Consider the following 21,725-nt stretch of genomic DNA (forward strand, 5'->3'; position numbering starts at 1 on the left):
CGCTGCAGAGCGGCTCCTTAACCGCAGCGGCTGTAACGTCAAGCAGGACAGGGGAAGAAGACAGGCTTGAGAGTGAACGGGAAGAAGAACTATCAAATAAAGAGGATAGAAAAAAAAAGGCAGACTCCTCAGGACCTGCTCTGTCTGCAAGCATCGTGGCACAGGGCCAGAACAGTGCAGCCGATCGGGACGACGCAGGCAAACCTCAGGCCACAGGGCCTGAAGGAGCTGGCGCTACCTCGAGCACACAAAAACAGGCTTCTACTCCAGCCGGTATTCACGGGAGACCCAGAAGCAACGAGGTGAGTCCCGGGGTCGCTGAAAATGCAACTGAACAGGGACCCTGTGACCCCATAGAAAAGGCTGCCAACACTCCGCAGCATTCGCTTATCGAAGTCCCACGGGCCACTCGCCAACATGACTCACCAAGACGTACACCCGTGTCGCCTGCTGCGAGGCTCGCCCTACAGAGCGGCCCTCATGAAATGAAAGTGAGACGGCAAGTCAGGCCCCCGAAAGAGACACCTAAGAATCAGCCTATCCATTTATATCCTGTGCTCAGCATTCCAGCAACCAGCCGGACCATTGTGAGAAGGCAGCTTCAGTGAACGGAGAAGCGGAAAATACATCTCTCCCAAGCCTACGCGCCAGAGAAAAGAAGTCGAGCGAAGGTTCGCTCGACCGCGGCCCTTCCACTGTCAACAGCGCCACCCGGGCTCCAGAAGAGGAGTCGGGAGACAAAACTGCCTCCGAGGCGGCCTCCGCAAGCAGGGTCCAGTCTTCCTCTAATCTGCTAACTGGAGATTCACAGCAATCTCCGGGACCCACTGACAGAGAAGACACAACTCCACAGCTAGGCTCTCAGGATAGAACTGAGGCTGTTCTCGACCTCCCTCCTCCCACTGCCAACAGCGCCACCCGAGTTCCGGGGGAGGCATCAGATGCCAAGAATGATTCTGAGCGGGCCTCCGGAAGCAAGGCCCAGTCTTCATCTAGCCTGGCATCTGGCAGTTCAGACGAGTCACCTGGACCCGCATATCCACGAGAAACAGCTCCGGAGACAACTCCACTGCTAGGCTCTCAGGATAGAACTGATGCTGTTCTTGACCGCCCTTCCTCCGCTGCGGAGACCGCTACGGGCGATCCGGAGGAGGCATCAAATGTCAGGAATGATTCTGAGGGGGCCTCCGCAAGCGGCATCCAGTCTTCATCTAGTCGGGTGATTGTCGATCCAGAACAATCGCCAGGATCCGCGGACGCACGCCAGTCAGCACCGGGCGCAACTCCACAGCTGGATCCCCAGAGTACAACTGAGGCTGTTCTCGACCACCCTTCCTCTGCTGCCAACAGCGTCCCCCGTGTTTTGGACGAGGAATTGGAAACAAAGAATGAATCTGAGGAATCCTCCTCAAGCAGGGTGCAGTCTGCATCTACTCTGGTCGTGGCCGATCAAGAAGAGTCACCAAGACCCGCAGATCCACAAGAAGCAGCACCGGACACAACTCCACAGCTAGGCTCTGAGAATACAACAGAGGGCGTTGTCGACCGCCCCCCGTTCAACCCCGACGTTGCGGCCGCGGGTGCGGAGGAGGAATCAGATCTCAGGAGCGACCCTGAGAGGGCCTTCCCAAGCAGGGTCCAGTCTGGTCTGCTGACTAGCGATGCAGAAGAGTTACCAGGAGCCGCAGCTCCACAAGAAGCACCACCGGACATAACTCCACAGCCAGGGTATCACAATACAACTGAGGCTGTGCTCGACCGCCATTGGCCCGCTGCCAACAGCGCCACCCGAGTTCCGGAGGAGGAATTAGATGTCAACAACGATTCTGAGAAGACTTCCGCTAGAAGGGTCCAGTCTTCATCTGGTCTGGAGATCGGCGATCCACAACAATCTCCGGGACCCACTGATGCAGAAGACACAACTCCACAGCTAAGCTCTCAGGATAGAACTGAGGCTGTGCTCGACCGCCCTTCCCCCGCTGCTAACAGCGCCACCCGAGTTCCGGGGGAGGCATCAGATGCCAAGAATGATTCTGAGGGGACTTCCAAAAGCAGGGCCCAGTCGTCATCTAGCCTGGCACTGGGCAATTCAGAAGAGTCACCGGCACCGGCTGATCCACGAGAAACAGCACCGGATGCATCCCCACAGCTCGGCTCCCAGAGTACAACAGAGGCCATCCTCGGCCACCCTTTGTCGGACCGTGACCCTGAAGCCGAGGATGCGGAAGAGAAATCAAATACCAGGAATGGTTCTGAGGGCGCCTCCGCTAGCAGGGACCAGTCCTCGTCTAGTTGGGTGGCTGGCTATCCAGAAGAGTCACGTGGACCCGCGGATCCACAAGAAACAGCTCCGGACACAACGCCACAGCTGGACCCTCAGAATACAGCAGAAGCCGTCCTCGTCCGCCCGTCCTTCGCAGCCAACAGCACCATCCGAGTTCCGGAGGAGGAATCAGATACCAGGAATGAATCTGAGGGGTCCTCCTCTCACAAGGTCCTGTCTTCCTCTGATCTGGTGCCTGGAGATTCAGAAGAGTTACCACTACCCGTGAATCCCCAAGAAACAGCTCCGGATACCATTCCACAGCTAGGCTCTCAGACAACAGCTGAGCCTGTCTCCCTCCAACTTTCATCAAACCCCGACGCGGCGGCGGGGAGTGCAGAGGAGGAATCAGATGTCAACAATGATTATGAGGGGAGCTCCTCCAGAAGGGTCGTGCCTCCTTTGAGCCTGGTTATTGGCAAATTAGAAGAGTCAGCAGGAGCCGCAGATCCACAGGAAGCAGCACCCCATGCATCTCGGCGCTCAGGGTCCCAGAATACAAGTGAGGCTGTTCTCGACCGCCCTTCCTTGAACCCCAGCGCTGCGGCCGGAGATGCGGAGGAATCAGATAGTAAGAATGATTCTGAGGGGGCCTCCGCTAGCAGGGTTCAATCTTCTCCTAGCCTGAAAATGGGCGACGTGGGACAGCCCGTACCTTTGCCGGAATGAGGTGTTGTACGTTTGTTCGGTGCCCGGCCTCAGCCCGGCTGCAGCTGACGGAAGAATCGAGGCGCGAGCACTACAAAATTTGCGTTCTTCTCCTACCCTAAATTGTGGTACTTTTTAGGGGACCTTGCTGAACCCCGGGGGATCCCAAGGCGTCCTGTCTCCATGTCACTGCAGCTCACAGTTGCGTTGGACGTCCCTTTGATGCGCCTGGGCCTCTTCGAGGTATAATGCAGACTCCTAGCGGACTGCTAACCGGCTGTAGTCGATCCATCAATTTTGTTTCCTGCCCCATGGCAAGATGGAGCTGCAAAAGTAAAAGCCTCGGAGAGAGAAGTGGGACCGGGAAGCTCGACGAGGTGCCGGACTTCCCAGCGTCTGTTGCTGGACCAGCACAGCTTGCGGCTGCCTGCCTGCTCTTGAGCGCATCCGAACTTCTGCCAAAGCCGGGGCGAAACCCCAAACTCCGATAGGAAAGCGTAAAGGGCAGAAGAGGTGCCCTGCCAGTATCAGAGACACGAATCTGTCCCCTCCCAGACCCTGCCATCAGCAGCTGTCTCCACATTGCCCCTGTCATACCTCCGGTACATCTAAGGAAGCTTCTGGGGGCATCCGAAGTCTTTCAATCTGCTTGCAGTGTGATTTTTAGGAGCCTTGCTCCATTTCATTGAAGGTATATGCGCACAGTTGTCCTCTAAGAAAGAAGGTTCAAGGAGTACGGGCAGGTGGCCCTGTCTGGGGTTGCCCACGTGTGTACAAGGCGTTGTGACCGACAATCTTCCATTCGGCCTTCTTCACCACAACATGTGGCCGGAAAACCCCATTCTCCCATTCCGCTTTTCTTTCGGGTCCACGAGCTGCTCCGCTGTAAGCTATCATCCCTGACAGATTCCGTGTCCGATACCACACCGCGTGCGGGAGTAGCCAGTGCGCAGTGAACGGCAGTTTCGGCTCTCGGAGACCACAGCACAAAATGAGGAGTCTTTTGATCTGATCGAGGCGTCGTGTTGCGAGGCAGCGCCATTACCGGTCTCCAACCTGTGGGAGCGTACCTGGGTGGACTTTGTGTACCGCCGTCCTTCCTTGGACCTCTCCATTCTGTCTCTTTTACTTTGCAATATCAGCTTCCGTGCTAGGACTGGATGCATGCCGTCTGCCTTGCTAGCAGCTGGCGCTCGCATTCGGGGTGTTCTCTCCTTGCGTGCTCTTTCAGGACACTGCATGCAGTTGGTGTTGCAGACTCACGGGATCCCAGGGTAGCACTTGCAAGCAAGACAGAAGTCTGGTTGCTTTTCTTATGAGCGAGGTATACAGACTGTTGGTGCTTCACTGTGTCTCTGTCTCCTCAACACTACGTTTGGACGTGCCCTTCTCCAGCCGGTTTTCTCGGGGTATACCGGCAGGAGATAAGTCGTCACCAGCCAGCCATCAGATGTCGATTGTCACGTGGGGCTCATAGAGGCCGGTCTTCATCCGCGTTAGTTCTGCTATCTTTCTGCCCGAACTGCCGACTCGCTGGACTTCTGCTGTGTTTTCCTCTTCCTTGATTACCACGCTGTTTTGTCGGGTAAGCGTTGGGAAATTCTCGTCAACGGTCGGCTAGGACGCACTTTTCACACTGGAACAGCGCAAGAGTGGGCACACGTGGCGAAACAGATATACTGCCAAGATGTCACAGATCCCACCCGCATCCGCATGGGATCGTGCTACTGTGAGGCATCTCCTGCAAGGCCCGCCAAGCGAAACTGTCCTGTCCCCCATGTGCAACCATCGCGAGGTGTAAACATTCCTCTGTTCTTTAAGGACCTGCCGTAGCGAACCTGTGGACTTGGACGTCCATCTGGAGCAAGCGTGTCTATCATTTGGCCTCCTCGCGCTCTTTTCACATGTCAAGGTGGGGCGCAGCACTGGACGGGCATGAGACGCACCAGCGTGCCCGTGCTGAGTTCTAGTTTTCGGTTTCCATTTTACTCTCGAGCCTCTCTATCTCATCTGCCATCGAACATGGCGACAGGATGTCGGTTGCGCACTGTCTCGAACTTTTTGTACTGGCTATGTTGTAATCATGGTATCACTTTCCCCGCCTGGGTCACATCCCGTTACGTGAAACCATGCACTCGGGACAAACTCGCTCTTGTATGTCTTCTCCGCGCGCCTGCACCCACACCGCTTCTACGCGATATCCCTCTTTTCTCCACAGAAGCTTTTGGACCTTCTGGCTCCGGCAGCGTCCGACAAGTGGGCGCGGGCTGCTCACCCTTTCACGGGTAGCCGAAAGGAGGGGAACCGGGAGTTACACACGGCAGTGCGGTGAGTGAGCCTTTTTGTGAAAACGATCCTGCCCGCACCCGTGCTCTACTTCACTTGTTATCGCACTGGACCGCACTATGAAGCGGGAGTGGTGGCCAGCTCTCAATTCCAGCCCGTCTCTTGATACTGTCAACGCCCAGGAAAGAAGTTCTGCTCTTCGGTTTTGGCTACCTCAAGGGAGTCTCTCGTCATGGCACTACCGGCGCCAGCTAGGGCCGCACAACACCACTCCCTCGGCCGACGGGACTTCTCCAAGGGGTTTTTTGGGGAGTCTCCCCGTCTATGTGGGCCTCCGGCAAAGTCGTTAGAGCAGCTCTTTCCAACTACCCGCAGGCAGGCGCCGCGTATCCGACACGTGGGAGCAGTCGAAATCTCACGTGTCACCGTCTCATCTCTTCAATCCCCGCGTGCAATGAAACGCAGTAGCAGCTCTTTCGTGCTGCGTTCACGAGCCCCCCACTCTTGTTTTGGCCACTGGTTGGGTGTCGCGGTAACTAAGGCGTTTCCTCGGTCCTTGGCACAGCCTTCACTGCAGCGGGGCGGAATGTGCTTCACATCTCTCTCGGTAATAACTAAACAGGACGCTAGTCAATTACTGCAGTGCGCCGTTGTACCTGAGCGCTGCTTGCGTGCCCCTCCCGGAGCCCGCGGGCGGTGCGATGTGGCGGCCCTGCCGCCTTGGAAGCGGTGGCCACTCAAGCAGCGCGCTCGGCTAGCCGCTCTCTCTGGGTCTTCTCCGAGAAGCAGGAACTTGGAAAGCGCCTCAAACACTCCATCAGCGCTGGATGTCCGGGGACTGCTGTTTCTGGCAAATGCTTCACTAGTTCAAAGAATTCAACGTTTGCAGCGAGCTCGACAAATCCGGTTACTTCCTGATGAGAAGAGAGCATCACCCAGACTCACTCAAGGTCCCAGTGAGGCCGGAGAGGGGGTTGGAAGATGCGACTCTGAGAGGGGAAAAGGGACGAACGAGACTGGGAATATAAAATACAGTTCGGAAGCGCGGTCAGGCAAGGAAGTATCCAAGGAAGAAAGCAAACCCGGCGAGCACGCACGCCAAGTGGGGAAACCACAAAGTCATTCTCCGGGAAACTGGGAAACTACTGCAGACGGCCAAGCAGGAGACAGCCTGCAACTGAGATTAGATGCACCTTCCTCCTGTGTTTCTGCCTCTCCCTTCTTCATTCTCCTCGATCCAGTAGACGCGGCCAGCAAATACAGTAGACGAGGAGGTATTCAGCGCCCGTTACTTTTTCCAAATTTCTACTCCCTCCTTGAAGCTGCGAAGCCCCCTTCTTCTCCCTCCTCCTTGTCACGGTCTTCTCCGGCGCCCAGCAGAGCAGAGCAGGCAATTTCTCTCATCGTCACCGCCCTGATCGCGTATGTGAACGAAACGGCGCCCTTCCTTCCAGAGCTTGCAGTGTCAAGTCCCTCAGCTGCTAGAGATGAGGACGAAACAAAGACAGCTGCCCTGGTCCTCCGTAGTACTCTTCATCAGACCGCAGCTCTACTCCGCTTTGCCTCTCTTTCTCCGTCGCAAGCTCTCTCCCTATTCTTGGCATTGACTGCGGTCACTGCACCAGTCCCATTTGACAGGCAGAAAATGCCTCAGCAAATCGAACAGGAGAGGCTTCAGCGTAACCAAGTACGCCTCCAGAAAGTGCTGGTGCATCCTGCAGCCAAGCGCCTTCTTCAACAGCTCCTTGCGACTGCCGCGCACGGAACAGCTTACCCACCGGTCATCGATAAGGAGGGTTTCTCGTCTCTTTGGTCGCCGTCTCAGTCCTTGCCAGGTCATCTGTCGGCTACCTCGGGCCTGGAATCTCCTTGTTTATCGCCTCCTCCCGCTTCACCTACTGGAGCCGCGGACAGCAGCGAACAGCCATCCCCGGCGTTGAACGTCTTTCCGGAGCCTGGTGCATCAAGAATTGTACTACCGGAGTCAGCCGTGTTGCCTGTTTTAGAAGCCTGCTGGAAACTGCGCCTGCGGCAGCATGCCACTGTGACGAAGATATTGGAGGCTGTGGCGACCGAAGAGCTCTGGCTGGATGAACACCAGGTCGTACGCCTTTGCACCTTGCTTGCCTTTTACGAGCGCCCCGGTTTCGGGGCTGCTCTCGTAGCCTATGAGGCAACTGACAAGAAGCATCCAGAGCGAAAAAATAAGCTTAGGTCAGAGGTGCGAGGCGTTTCCAGCAAAACTAAATACAGCACTGCTACTCCAGGCGCCACTGAAGATGAAACCCTGCTAAATGGGATGCTCGTGATGGCATCCAAGAACGCCCAACCAAGTTTGAAAAAGAGAGATGAAATCGGTCAACAGACGGCAAGACACGGGCACATCATGCAGGAGTCCTCCATATTCCATGGGCAGGAGAAACAAGGTGGTGCAGCTGTGTTCGGGCCTTTGAGTGCAGCTACATTTAAGATTTTTGACTTGGTTGGGCACCGGCTTCGTGATAGATTTGACTTCTTTACCGATGACGATGTCGGGGATGTGTGCCGAGCACTCGTACTGATGAAGCAAAACCATGATAAACTTTTGCTTTTGAAGCAGCAACAGCAGCGGGCAGGACGGGGCTGTCGGCCGGCACCGCGAGTGACATCGGGGTCGTCTTTCGAGTCTGTCTGTGACGAAGAGCGCAGTGAGAGTAGGGGTCTGATTAAGAGTGGTGACATAGGGAAAGGAGGCTGTTTTCAAATCGATGAAGATAATGCTGTGTTACAGCCTCTGCAAGCCTATTTCGATATCTGGAAAAGACCGGTAGGTATTGCGCTGGAGAGACATTTGCCTCTCGTTCTGCATGACTTCCGATACTGGAACCTGATTGACGTGGGAGAAATGGTTGCAGAATTTCAGACCAGGAAGCAGGAGGAATTGACAAAGTGTTCTGCGGTTTCACCTTTAAACACCATGCGGGTCACCGAGGAGGCTTCGGAATTCCCAGAGGGGTGCATAGAGTTCCTCGGGTCGCCTGCTTCACAGCAGCCCGCCGTGAACGTCATCGCCTCCACACGGCGGTTGGGAGATTTGCCGGGGGTAGAGAACCGTCCTCTTCTGGTGCCGCCTGGTTTCGCCCCGGGTTTATTCGGTTACGCAGAAGAGACTCACGGCAGCTTCCAGCAGGGCTCCGGCCAAGAGAAAGGACGGGAACTAGCAGAGAGGATCGCCAATGAAGTCTGGAAATTCTCCGTCATGATGAAATTTGGCTACACGGGAAAAGCTCTGACGGTACGTGTCCAGACCAACTCCCGACGCAGCGCATGTGTATCCACGCAGACATACGCCGAAGCCGTGGCTTCCGTAAGAATCCCTAACCTAGTCGAGAGAATAAGCGTCGCCTCCTACCCATTCGTGGCTTTGCTGTGGCGGCTTGTGCCTTCTAATTCTACCGGAACACTTCTCTGAAACTTGCGTGGAAGTTGCATCGGTAGACGAGGAGGAGTTCGCAAGCACAGATCAACAGGGACACACCGCGATATGACAAAGCTTAAAAGCCTGATAACTGTTCAGGTCGGTGATCATCACCAGGGTAACGGGAAACCAAGTGCACCTGTTACGGATAGGTTTCTGAAATGCCGTTTTGAAGTTAGATGCATGGACGAAGTGACAGACCACCACTGCATTCGAGGCAGATCTCGCAAGTGTGCTAGTCACTGTACAGATCTTCGTCTTTGCCTTCCGCGCAGGTACTGCATAAGCTGAATGTGGGGAACCCTCGTACACAAAGAAGCCTGCTGCGGCACGTAACAAAAATGTTTGGCTTCCGGTGGTCAGGCAACTTCTTTGGGGAAATCACAGTTGCAGCGGCCACGGCTGCGTATCGGGGTAAGAGTACTAGGGAATGGAGCACGCTGTCATGATTTCAGAGCTACAGAGGTGGCCTGAGGTTCCATTTGGAGCCACGGCGGCAGTCGCATTTCAGCGTCTCAATGTATCCTACGCGTTTTTGAAGGCTCCTTGCTGCATGCTCTGACTCCCATCCGTGCACGCTCTGTGAGGCGCTTGGCAGTGCGCCAGCTGCCAGGGGGGGATGAATAGACAAAGCACGGGGTTTGCCTGCAATCAGTCAGCTGAGCAGTCTCCGTTCAACTTTTTCGGACTGTCTGAGAGCATCTTTCAAATGCCTCGCTTTCATTTCTAGGTAACCGCCCCGTTACAGCGGCGAAATTGTTGAGAGCGGAGTTCCTCTTCTCTGTGAGACTGCTGTAGGTTTTCTTTATTCGAGCAAAATGTCCTGTCTCTTCTTGTTGCAGCTGGCCTGCCAGTGAATCGGCAAAAGAAGGGCGTGCATGTGGCGGGCTGGCATTTCTACAACAATCTCGCACTTTATCTCTTGCAGCCATGTGACGTCATCAACATCTCAGCAAGTGAACCCTACCTTCAAGGCAGTGTGTCATACGTAGGAGAGAACAGCGAACAAGACGAGGGAAAAAGAAATGAGGGGGAACACGATGAAGGAGAGTTTGGAAGCTCTCTGTGGGCGTCCCCTTTGCCAGACTCTTCGGAAACTCCGTCCTATGTTTCGACTTTGCCTCTTCACTCGTTAGCTGGCTCTTCCTGTTCGTCTCCGAAAGCCTCAGACACTCGCCGTGCGAAGGCAACGCAAAGAGGAAAGAGAACAAAACGATTCGGGCGGTTGCTGGACACGATTTCCTCGCCCATGCTCTGCTGTGAGATCGCTGCCTCCCTTGCACTCGTTGGTGTCCCACAGCCGGCTCTACTGCATGCAATGGTGGCAAGGGCAGAGGAAGAGGGCAGTCAATGGATGCATCTACAGCACTTAATCTCTCTGATGCGGTAAGCGACAGTGCCGGAGCCAACAGCGCTGTCTTCTCTGCGACGGGAGTGAGACCTTAGCGACCTTCTTAGACAGATGCTCACTGAGTACGCCAGTTGACGGAAACGAACGAACTGACAACTGACTGTACAGTAGCATTTGCTGGATGACAGAGTTAGTCAGCTGGGGAGAGGCGGGGGAGGGTTTGCCTGCCTGCTTTGATCAGGTCGAAAGAAAAAAAAAGTTGCGACAACTCTGTCCGCGTTGCTTTCGCTTCTCACATGTACGTCCATGCATCTCAGGGATCGAAACAGTTTGTGGCGGGCCCCGCGTTCGCCAAAGCAGGAAGAGGGGAATGCCGGTTGATGCACCTTACTACTTCGGGGACCCGGTTTGGAAGCCAGGGCGGTCGAATTGTACGGGAGGCACGACTACGGTCTGCTTCCTGAACAGTCGAGTATGCTTGCGTCGCTGAGCCCGGAGAGTCTCCGGGAGGACGTACCGCTATTGAAACAAAGTCTTAGGATACCGTAGGCTGCCAAGACAGTTTTGTTGTCGGACCGCCGGTGGTATTCTGAGGCAACTAGGACTGACGGAGATAATGCATGCAGGGTGAGTTGTGTGCTAGACCTTCTTGCATAATGCGTCTGCGACTTGCCACATTCGGTACGGGTGCATATGCATATAGTTCTATTCGCTATGGTACGCTGTTGATTGTACACGTTGCTGGGTCTTTCCATTGGCTTGCCGCAGGGATATGCAAGAGGTATCCGTACATTCGCAGAGGCTTCTGAAGCTTTTGCTGGACAGAGAACGACAAGAGGCAGAGCTTGCTGGCTGCAGTCCTGCTGCGCTGGCACTCTATCCGTTTGTCCTCGGCCGCGCCCGAGGACATCAGCCACCGCCGACCGCGACCCTTGTGCGTCTGCATCGACTTCTGGTGTGTTCCACCGGGTGAGGAATACGCTTCCGTGGTAGTTGTCATTGCTTACCCTGGGTGTTCCGTCTCCCCTGGGGTGGTGCAGCGACTGCCTGGTGGCGACGGATACTACGCGCACATTGCTTGGCCATAAGCGACCACAGGGTGTAGAGGAAGCATCCACGCGTGTTGTTACGCTGCTGTCGCGTAGGCTTTCTTCGCGAAGTTGCATCACTCTGTCAAACGACGCCTTTTTTCGACTGACTCCGCTAGCCTTCTCTTGGCCTAGAATCCTTGTGTACGGGGAAGTGCTCATGCTCAGACAGGCTCATTCAAAAGGTGCCGCGCCTTCGTCCACTACAGTTCTCTGCTATTCACTCTGAGTCTGTACGTTGTCAGCTGATCGCGTCCTTCCTTCGCGCTAGCTTGAACCCTGTCCTTTTTCCCTGCGCAGCTGGGACCCAGGAAAGGCGTAGGCATCTCACTGCGAGACACCATTTCCAAGGTCCGCGTCCAGTGTATGCTATTGTCGTCTTCGGCTGACAGCGGTGTAGACAGCCAATCTGTGTATCTGCCGGAACGATTCGTTTCTGAAGAGCGGTCCACAAATGCGTATACACGGTACAGACGCATAGCTGCAGTGGGGTTCCCCGTACACACGCTTCCCCAGTGAATGCCATCTCGTGGTCTTGGGTTTTCAGTCCGGACGGCGTACCACTGCCTTCGCGAAGTTTCTTCAGCGACAAAGATCACGAGTGGTATATCAAGCTTCGTACAGTGGCCGAGCAGATTAAAGCGGCTCGCGGCCTCCAGAGAACGGGGCGGCTTTCGCTAGCGGGACCCGGCCGAAGTGCAGCAAGCGCAGACGACTCTCCGACGTCTTTGCTCCCTAGTCGACTGCCGACTCGGGAAGGCTCCATACATGTACCGCCTTCGTTTCCATCGGCGACGGCGTGTCCCGCTAGTTCCTCACATGCTCCCGCGGTGCGATCTTCTTCTGTCCCCACGGTACTGCAGATCAGGCTGCCGTCTTCCGCGTGCTCTTCTTCTGTCTCTCCTCTTGCTACAAATACTTCAGGAGAGAGCCGCCGTGTACGCGTAAGGGGCCTGGCAGACGAGCATCTGGTAGCCTCAGCAGCGAAAGCGAGGGCCGAAGAAGCAGAAGAAGCCAAACGATGGAACGACTTGGCTGCGATCTCCGATTCCTTAGCACACGAAACGTTTCCGCTTGTGAATCCACCAGAAACATCTGTCCTCGCGGCCACCGCAACGAAAGGGATACCAACACAGAGTTGCTCGTTTCCGCTACGAGAGGTAGCACCTTCTACCGAAAAGGGAACGACTGATTCTGTGGCAAAACCAGATGACCACCCTCGGGTGACAAGACTCCAGCTGATGTCTGTGGATGATCTGGTAGTCTTAATGAGGGGCCTAGAATTGCTCCGATGCTGTAGCACTGCCTTGGCGACTGAGACATTGGCGGTATTGTCGCGCCGACGGGCGGAGGTTACACCAGGGCATTTACCTGCACTCCTCTGTGGCTTCGCCTGCCTCGCCCCGCACGACGTCAAGGGACTCGGAGGTGCCGCGCACCCTTGTAGTGCTGTGGGAGAAAGGGAGGTCGAGCAAGGGGTGGCATCATCCGCCGCCGCGGTTCAGTTGTTCGACGAGTTACTCTCTAAAGTAAGTTCCTGGAGTGTTTCAATGACCTTCTATGGTGCAGCTTCGGTTGACCAGGACTCCATCATATTGAGCGGCTTGGTAAAGCAAGTGATTACGGTAGCGAGCGGTTTCGGCAAAACATGAGAAGTGAGGCAATATTCTGAGAGGGTCTCATTTGTCTGGCCTTTGCGCCGTGTCGCCTTCGTCTTCTCAGCATGTCGCGTCCCTCAGTGACTTGGAGGTGCCAGCGTGCATTTGGGGAGCCTACGCAATCGGTCTGCGGGCAACCCAGCACTCACCTTCCCTTTTAGAAGGGACAGAATCCGACGCGCTCACCGCTGCCGAGAATGCCGCGGACACCACGCAAGGTCACACCGTGGAAATCTCTCCGTTCAACAAGAGAGTTTTGCTTCCGGGCCCCCCCCTAGAAAGAAAAGTCTTCGGGGATACAGGCCGAGTGACCGGCACCTGCGGGGAACTCACTACGAAAGAGACTGCGCTTGTGAAGCTCCTGAGACGCTTTCTGGGCTCCTCCGTAAACTTGGAAGGTCCCATGTTACATCTCCTTCAGGTAGGCCGAAGAGCTGGAGTGTGTTCTTCATTGTTGAGAACGAGCACTCCGGATGGCATGTCAAGCCGACTGTGACTGTGAAACAGTTCAACCAGTTTTCTCGAAGCAAAGTCGCTCCTGCCCGTGTATTTCCAGTTCGAGCCGTGGGCTAACAGTGCCGGTGTCCAGGGAGTCCGAACACAGTCTACTTTGGAGCTCCGAAGGAAATCACATGGCGGCTAGGGACAGCGTGTTCTCGACAGCCTGCACGCAAGTCCCTTTTCAGCTCGGTACTGTACGACTGTCAAAACGCTTCTTCTCCAGCAGTCGTTCCAGAAGCCCCGTGCTTTTCAGTTGGCAGTTCCATGTGCGTGCTGCGGTAGTGGGGCGTTGGTAGTTTCTGCCAGGTCATCTCGTTTGTTTGTTGGAAGTGCTGGCTCCTGTCTATTCTGCGGTGCGAGGCTATTTTTTTCTCCACATCAACAGGTACCGCTCTAGCTGTTCTTCTATGAAGAGGCAACGACTGTGTAGCGGGTAGTCAGTTTGTGTACGCCGACTGCCAAGTCAGTAGATTAGCATGCGCTGTATTGGTTATGAACACACCATTGTCACGATTGCACGGCCTAATATTGCTCCAAAACCCGCGTGCGGTATCTCTGTCAGGTTGTAGCTCTCTGCTTGCGTCTTGACGCACTTCAGCGTCCGGATGTGCAGCAACCTGAGGAGGTGGCGCGATTTGCCCAGCTGCTGGAGGCTAGCCCTCTCGTCCCGCTTGTTGCCAATTTTTCCCTTTCTATGAACTCTCTGCTGTCGCTGACTGGGTCGCGGAACACCCTTACAAACAACAGCAGCACGTCCGCGGACGTGCCCGGGATGCAAAGCGGCGGCAGGCGCACTTTTTGGGAAGCCGCTGTTGCGTCACAGAGCGTCGAAGTACGGAAGGGACAAGGTGCCCGAAGCCACCGTGGGTGTTTCGGCTCTGAAATCTGCTCAAGCTCTTCGTTTGCCGAAGTCCTACGACTGCGCGCCGGAAAAAGTCAAGAGGACGTTGTCGCGGCGCTGGCTGAACATGGGGTAAGCTACAACGGAAGTTTACAGATTCCTTATAAACAGTTGTTTGTGCCCAGTGGGGGGACAGCGCAGTCTTTTTTGTGTTGTGAAGTGGCTCGCTTCCGTGTTTTGTCATTCATTCAGTTCAGGGTTGTGGACGGGCTGAAGGACAATTCGATGTTACACGGTGATAACTGGTGCTCTAAACAACCCTCTCGGGCACGTTCTCGTCTGAAGAACGCCCTCAGAGGAGAGGTGGGGTTCGCCTATAGGGTGGCTCACCGTCTCAAGGAGTGTACGTACCACAGCCTACCACCGACAAGAACGCTGCTAACGTTTTGCTTGCCTGTTCCTGTTTTTCCCGGGGTCTTGTCAGCTCAAGGGAGACCGCCGACACACTTTTCGTCTCTTGCCGCATGTGGTCTAGTGGTGACGGGTAACTCGGCGGAGTGTAGGGGGAGAGACGCTTTCTGCACCTCTTTTCAGTCAAGGTAACTGCGGCGGCGTCCAACTCGGCAGAGCTGGAGGAGAGCACGTCAAGCAGCCAGTGTCCCACAATACGTGATTTCTGTCTGAGTCCTCTGTCTCGCGTTTTAATCAACCTCAGGTCCCCTGCCGTCCGGATCTACCGTTTTTCCCTTTTAGAATCGACCTGGCCTTGTCCACGCCTTCCACGTTCGGTGTACACGTTGAGAGATCCACGCACGGACAGGAAGACTCAGGGGCACAGCAAGAAAGTACCACTGGAACTGACACGCAGAGCAACGGCCTTCTTGCCAACGCAGTGGCCCGGCGAGCTGTCCGGGGCAAATGCAGAGAGGAAGACTTCCGACTTTTCCCCCGAAAACTCCAGTTTCCACATGCACCCGGAGAGCCAGAGCCATTGGAGCCTGTGTGGAGGCATACTTGGCAAGTTCCCGACGTGGGTTTCACGCCGGACCCCTCTCTCAGGACAATGGCAGGAGACGTTTCGGTCAACGCGGGTTCGAACCCCCGCAAGAGTAGTGGGGTTGGGAAGAACCCCGTCGCGTTGTTTGTCGCCGGTTCACCACAGGCTCTCTGTTTTAGGGACTTGCAGGAGCTAGAGAAGCATTACCAGGCCCCGGACGATCTTCTGAGGTCAGCTCCACAGCCTGTAACTAACCGCAGAAACACAGCGGAAGATCCAACCGAGGCGGAACTCTTCGGTACTTTGTTGGCGGGCTACATTGGTGACGTCACACCGAAGAAGCAGCGTCGAGTCTTGCGCCATCTTCCGGGGGACCAGGTCAGTGGACAAATGACACCGGGGTCAAGTCGTGGAGAAGCAGGTGGTCAAGAACTCCAGGGGACTGATCTCAGCCAGGGGCACCGTTCGCTGACACTGACCAGCAGCCAGAGACTGGCTCGTGCTGGCTGGCAGCTTGGACCCTACGAACAGCTGCGGTAAGCCGCCTATTTACGGAGTGAGACGGCTTTCCGTGTATTCTTCCTGCTCCCTTAGTTCGGTAGAGAACCGGCAAAGTGTGGCATGCCGGACAAGCGTAGAAAATACGCGGAATTAGGTAAGTGTTGCCGAGTGAAGGCTGACTTGTACAGTTTGTCTGGCGGTCTTCTTTGTCACGAAGAGTTTGCCTGGAAGCCAGGCACTGACTGTCTTTTTCTGCGCTGGATACTCGACCGAAGTCAGCAAGCTCAGCAAACCATAACTGTATATGCGTGCTCTGGCGACATTTTAATGCTTCAGCCGTAGAGCATGTCACGTCCTCCGCCGTACTCTTGATGAAGGAAGGTTGCTGTGATACTGGATGAGAGTACGAGTGAGTTCGGTTCTTGCTTGCAGTGAACGAATCCTTGGCGCGTTCGGGTGGCACACTCGATACCTTTTTACGACCTCCCTGTAGCTGGTCTCCGCCGCACTGTCATCGTGACCAAGCCAGCAGGCATGCGTACCGTCAAGACTCGACCGCAGTGTTTTCATGAAAAGTGCACAAGCCCTGTTGAGCGTCGGTTGTAGAGGTTACCGGTCAAGAACCAAGTTGTCTAGGTGACATGGCTTCTGGTGGTATTCGGCGGTCATCAATTGAAGTTATTCAGTCCATCACGGAGTCACGAGTGGTGTAGGATCGAGGGATCTGCTTCTGTCTGAGGTGCGCAGAACACCGGCGGACTTGGGCTTCGCCCCGCTCTTCAGCTTCTATCTGAGAGAGAAGTGGCACCGTTTTAGCCTGCGCACGTTCTTTTTTATGCATCGGACAACACTGGAGTGAAAACAAACTTTGAGTACTTTTTCTTGAAAAAATTGAAGAGAATATTCATGGTTGAAACCCCGGGACTGTGCAGTGAAACTCTTTCTGTTGACTTCTTGCTTTGTTCAATGTCGTTGCACTCTCGTGAGTGGGTGCCTCTGGCTCAGGCAGCGTGCAGTGGCGCGCAGCGGAAGTCAGGACGGCACTTCAAACGATGGTCTCATAGAGATTCCTCAGACCTACCCGAACTCTGCCACGGTATTTTGGCTGGGATTCCCAGCTGTCTTCTACAGAGAAGAAACTGTTGTGGCCGGTTGGTGTTTGGCATCGAGCCAACCGCAACGACAGAAGCTCAGCTGCACACAGACCTCCGGAACAGTGTCGTTTCTCTGTAGTGCAGCTGTCCCAAAAGTGGACCCACAGAAATTCTTGGCTTCCCCGCGACCGCCGCTTCGCAGCCTGTTCAGCGAAGTTCCGTGGAGTTTGAAGTTGATTATGTATGAAGCTCAGGTTTCAGAGACGGGATGCACTAACTGTATGCTGTTGTCAGTTCGACAAGCACCAGGAAGGGATATAGCAAGTAGCTACTCCCACGAGTGTAGGCCGGCCCGGCACCGATGAACGTTCTTGTCACGGCGGGAGTGTTTGCCAGCAAGGAACTGCGCGTGTGGAATGGCAACCGGTCGTCCCGCAACCATAACCCCCAGGAGACTCACGTGCTTCCTTGGTTCGTGTGCGCCCAGCGAGCCGTGCCAATGGAAAAACCATACACGAGCAAGCTGCGTAGCAAAGTGGTAGTTGAATCAGCTGTGCTCCGCATCCATTGTACAGCCCCCCGAGTCCGGAGGCTAGAGCAATGCGAAGAAGAGACAGGTTGGACGGCGCTGAGGAACTTCGCTACACCCCTCGATGGCTCCTTCTGGAATAGATCCCGTGGCCCTCTCCCTGACTATTGTTCTTCTGCAGCCTCCGTACAACTTCACGTGTAGACTGACCAAGACAGTTATGACTGTAAAGAATCTGCTCATGTCATCCCCAGTATTCCGAGCAAGGCTTGCTCGCAAAGCTGGGTGCGTCTAGCAAAGTCCGAGCCTAGCAGTACAGTCAAAAGAACCAGACCACTCGATACGTACATTCCTACGCGATAGTTATAGGCATGCAAAACGGGCATTTGACGGGTCGGCGCGATTTTCCAGTGCACCAGATAGAGGCACTTGGATGAAAGACAAAACTAAGGAAAACAACACAGTCATGCCCTAGGAATGCAGCGACAAAGAACGCTTCAAGCCTAAGACTGAGTCTGATCGAGAGCGGCCTCTCCCGCCAAAGAAGCCCCCAAATGCGTCGACCACTTGCAGCTCGAACACGACATCGCAGATTTCACAGGCCAGTTTTTACAGTGCGTGATCAAACTCCACCTTACACCTCGAGATGGACGGCAATAAAACTCGGAGGTCTATGAGTCCAGCACCTTCGTTTTGGGCCACAAAGATAAATGCCAACCTCTCATGCGTCAACGTCCTCTGTTGCACTTACGATGTCCGAGGCGGGCTCTGTCCGGACTGTCCGGCGCCGGGTGAGACGGTCGGCCTAGATGTAGGCTGAAGAAAGAAAGACGAAAGAAAGTGTTTCGGGACATGCGGCCTACAGCGCCGGCCTCTCCGATGAGATGAAGTCGGCGTGTCAACGGTATCGCAGCACGTGCCTCTCGTTTCCCCGGACAAGCCCCGCACCCAGCAACATCCTTTGGAGCAAACCGGAAGTAAAAGGGTATGCCAGACAGCAGCAGGTACTCTCGAAGCCTCGAACTGAAATGTCCTACCTTGGCCTTGGTGGCTGGCGTTCCCGAGGTCGATTTCCCTAGGGCCTCGTCAAGTTGTTGGTACGCGCTCCGTTGAATCATCTGCGTATCCGCGCACAAAGAGCCCCAGGGGTACGCCAGCAAATCAGCCAGCGACCGTGGGAATCTTTCGCGTCTGCGAAGAAAACGATAGACCCGTCTACACCGCGCTTCAGCCCCGCGCCCCCTCACTGACGGAGCAGCCGCAGAGAGCGGAGAGTTACTTGCGTGTTCTGCAATCGCTGAATCAGTTCCATCTCTTCTTTCTCTAACTTGGCGACAAGAGCTTCTGTTCGTGCTCGAATCATCTCTTCCTGTGCTACCCGCGCCTCGTAGTCCTCCTGGGTCTTCTGCATTTTCCGCAACTGGGGAGACCACATCATCGAGCGCACAGACAACGATTCTCGTTTCCTCGTGCACACCAACCTCAGTTCACACGATTTCCAGGGCCGGTGAACCGAAGCACAGCTAGGCGTTCTCAGGACCGGAAACTAAAAATCCTGGGCAGCCGTACTAAGATCTCCACAGCTGTTACGGTGGCTTCAGCTCTTCATGCCCCCGCTGAAGCCTCACGAGAACATACACTCGGCCACGAACGAGCACCACAGGGAGGCGCACGGCAACTGCGCGGGGAGAAGGCTTTTAGAGGTGCGCACTCCCCGCAGTCCGACAGTTTACTGGCGGGCCTCTTACCCGGAGCATCACAGTTCCACTGGAGCCGCAACTTGCGATCATGAGACTCTCTCGTCGGTCGGAAACCACACGTACGGGAGCAGCATCCGTGTCTCTCGACGATTCTGCCGGCCGGTGATCTGTTCTCCAGGAATGTTAGACTTTCTCACCTGCTCTTCTTCGCGCTTTTTACGGACTTCTTCTTGCTGGCGCCGAATGGCTGCCGATCTTTCATGATTGTAGTTCCTCTCCCGTGTCTCCCGCAGGCGCCGTTCTTCCGCCGCTTTGGCCTGCATTTGCTTTGCTCGTCGGGCGTCATCCCTGGGGGGAATGAAGGAGTGAACTTAAGTGATTCCACAGTCCTGGGCTTTCACTCACCGGCGTCACTTCTCGTCAGCAGCATGAATCTCACAACACCGTTGTAGGACCGGCGCCGGCGCTCACCCTGTCACCTAGAAACGCTGACCTGCGCTGCTGCTCCGTCTTCTGCCTCGCGTCGTCACGCTTCTGCTGAGCTTGTTCACGAAGGAGGAGGTTGTGCGATTGGGCCTCCTTCATGCGCCGGACACGCTCTCTAATCATCTGGAAGAGCATAAACAACATAAGCAATAACGGACAGGGGAACAAAAACACTGCACCTGCCGAGGCTGCCGCTCAGCTGAGGGCCGGTTGCCCTGTCAACGGCAGCTGCAGGCGCCGGCTGGTCCCGTGTCTCGTACTCCCAGAGAATTCCCAGGAAAAAAACAGCTGGCTCCTACGCTTCTGCTGAGTGATCACCTCCTCTCTGTCCTCATGCTTCTGTTCTTGCCGCTGCTTTATCTCCTGCAGCTCTTGCGCCCTCCGACGCGTTTCCTCAATCTTCTTCCATGCCCGGGCTTCCTCTTGCTGTAGGCGGACCACAGCACCAGTCGACATCTGATCGTCCAACTGTGGAGGCACTTGACTCCAGCTGAATTCGGGGAAGAGATCGATCGCGAGGTGCAAGAGCACACCCGCTCGCGGCAACTGCTGCTGCTGCTGTTCGTTAAAGTATCTGTAGCTGGGGGATGCATTGCCGCTGAACTGGATCACTGAGGCAACACGCTCACCGCACCTTCAGCAGAGCAATGCGGTTTGCCAGGAGCTGCGCGTCAAGTTCTGCTTGCTTTCGCGTGTCCTTGGCCGTTGCCAAGCTGAGTTTCGTGGACTCCGCCATGGTAAGAGAATATCACTGAAGACAGCACGCGGAACGGGGAAAAGATGGCTCCAGCAGGGCTGGCAACGTCTATCGCCACAGCCACCCCCGGCGGACAGGAGAGGGCTACACCCGGTGGTCCAGGCGGAAAGGTGTATAGTCGGTTAGTCAACAGGCACCAGACCGGGAGCCTCGCCTCCACGCGTCTGTGCGGCTACTCCCTAAACTCCAGGGTATCACAGCAGTTCAGAGGCACCCGAAGCAAGTGACGCGATGGAGGAAGCGCTGGTTCACTGTCAGTATGTGGTGGCGCGGGGCCTTCCGCAGAGTGTATAACCACGCGAGAAAACCGTTTTAGTTGCCGTGATTCAACCTCAGGATTGCCATCGTCATGAATATATTCGAGGTCTACCGGAAGCACTGCCTACCAGCTTCTGTCACAGCGCGCACTTGCAAACGAAGGGGCGGAGGGGCATGTGCGCTTTCTACAGACAGTAAACTCCAGAGAAGACATGCAAGGGTGCAGACACGGACACCGATAGCCAAAGCGTATGGTGGTGCAGATTGAGCGCGTAAGAAAGCAAATAACTTGAGAATATGGTGTGCGCCAGAGGTTTATTTTTGTGAAGTGGCTTTGGCAGAACGTCTTCATCAGTTATCTCGTTTACCTTACTGAAGAAGCCACGGATCAACTCATGAGGGCAAAACGTAACGTGTGAGAAGCATACTTGGCCCGGTCCCTTGGGCTCTTCCTTCGGGACAAAATGCGAGCTGAGACGGAGATGCTTTCCCCTTTTTGAAACTGCCCGCGTTGAGATGTTCACTATTCCCCTACGAAACCACGGGTTTGTCACTGTTTGCAGTGCTTGTCCCCTGTTTGTGGGGCACCAATCCTGGCTACGGTTTGCACACCGGGGCCGCAGAAAGAACTGTCCATTCCGGCTGAACCTTCTTGCAAGGAAGGCTGCATGGCAGCTTATGCTATGGAGTGGTAGAGAGGCCTGCAGCACAGCAACTCTACTGCTTACCACCATGCAGCGGCCACAGTATTACCGACTTTCATCAGCCAATCCTGCCAGCTTGTTCTTGAGGTCGGGAGCACACCGCTCTCATTCCGGTGCTGCAGTATTCCCCAGCACCTGCACAAAAACTGCGGGGGTGAAAGTTCTGGTCACCAAGGGCTTTTGACAACTTCCTTAGAGAGAAGCGGTGCCGGCTCCGTACCACTTGCTGCTGTTGCAAACACCTGTACAACCGCTGAGGTGATGAGCTACCCATCAGCGGTCCCGACGAAAACAGCAGTGCCTCCTGCAATGAGAACTCTATATGGCAGGCCTCGGCTGCTTCACCGATCAGTGGCAGTCAGAGCTGGCTCGCTGCCACAGTTACCACCGTGCAAAGCTAGACCGTTCATTGAGCGAAGAGCCTGTTCGGGATTATTGCACCACGATCTCTCTTGCGAGGGGGCTCTCAAGGAATAGGCGTAAGCAGTTCCCACTAACGAGGAGTTCAGCAGGAGACGCCACGCGCCGCAGCCCCGGTCTTCAGTT

At 55.3% G+C, this 21,725-nt stretch overlaps 2 protein-coding genes across 2 annotated transcripts; one reads left to right on the top strand and one right to left on the bottom strand.

Annotated features, from left to right (window-relative positions):
- Window positions 1-4,273: 4,273 nt before the first annotated feature.
- Window positions 4,274-16,172, top strand: CSUI_004299 (uncharacterized protein). The gene is made up of 9 exons (XM_068064492.1): window positions 4,274-8,531; window positions 8,990-9,128; window positions 9,557-10,100; window positions 10,834-11,034; window positions 11,701-12,682; window positions 12,876-13,232; window positions 13,875-14,285; window positions 14,869-15,686; window positions 16,084-16,172. The coding sequence occupies exons 1-9, from the start codon at window positions 5,490-5,492 to the stop codon at window positions 16,142-16,144; spliced, it is 6,555 nt and encodes a 2,184-aa protein (XP_067923533.1). The 5' UTR covers window positions 4,274-5,489; the 3' UTR covers window positions 16,145-16,172.
- Window positions 16,173-17,484: 1,312 nt separating this feature from the next.
- On the bottom strand, window positions 17,485-21,706 carry CSUI_004300 (nbp2b). Its single transcript, XM_068064493.1, has 7 exons — window positions 21,204-21,706; window positions 19,779-20,211; window positions 19,468-19,583; window positions 19,172-19,322; window positions 18,554-18,694; window positions 18,312-18,392; window positions 17,485-18,090 (listed from the first exon to the last, which is right to left on the bottom strand). Exons 2-7 carry the CDS (start codon window positions 19,914-19,916, stop codon window positions 18,022-18,024), a joined length of 696 nt encoding a protein of 231 aa, XP_067923534.1. The 5' UTR covers window positions 19,917-20,211; window positions 21,204-21,706; the 3' UTR covers window positions 17,485-18,021.
- Window positions 21,707-21,725: the final 19 nt, after the last annotated feature.

Source organism: Cystoisospora suis (assembly GCF_002600585.1).
Source record: "Cystoisospora suis strain Wien I chromosome Unknown contig_1980, whole genome shotgun sequence".
Taxonomy (NCBI): Eukaryota; Apicomplexa; class Conoidasida; order Eucoccidiorida; family Sarcocystidae; genus Cystoisospora; species Cystoisospora suis.

Coding starts and splice junctions, on each gene's coding strand:
- CSUI_004299 (XM_068064492.1), top strand. CDS start 5,490: ATGGCACTACCGGCGCCAGCTAGGGCCGCACAACACCACTCCCTCGGC. Junction 10,101..10,833: donor CACTTAATCTCTCTGATGCG/GTAAGCGACAGT, acceptor GGCTTGCCGCAG/GGATATGCAAGAGGTATCCG. Junction 15,687..16,083: donor GGACCCTACGAACAGCTGCG/GTAAGCCGCCTA, acceptor TCTTGCTTGCAG/TGAACGAATCCTTGGCGCGT.
- CSUI_004300 (XM_068064493.1), bottom strand. CDS start 19,916: ATGTCGACTGGTGCTGTGGTCCGCCTACAGCAAGAGGAAGCCCGGGCA. Junction 19,323..19,467: donor AAGACGGAGCAGCAGCGCAG/GTCAGCGTTTCT, acceptor CATTCCCCCCAG/GGATGACGCCCGACGAGCAA. Junction 18,695..19,171: donor AAAAGCGCGAAGAAGAGCAG/GTGAGAAAGTCT, acceptor TGGTCTCCCCAG/TTGCGGAAAATGCAGAAGAC.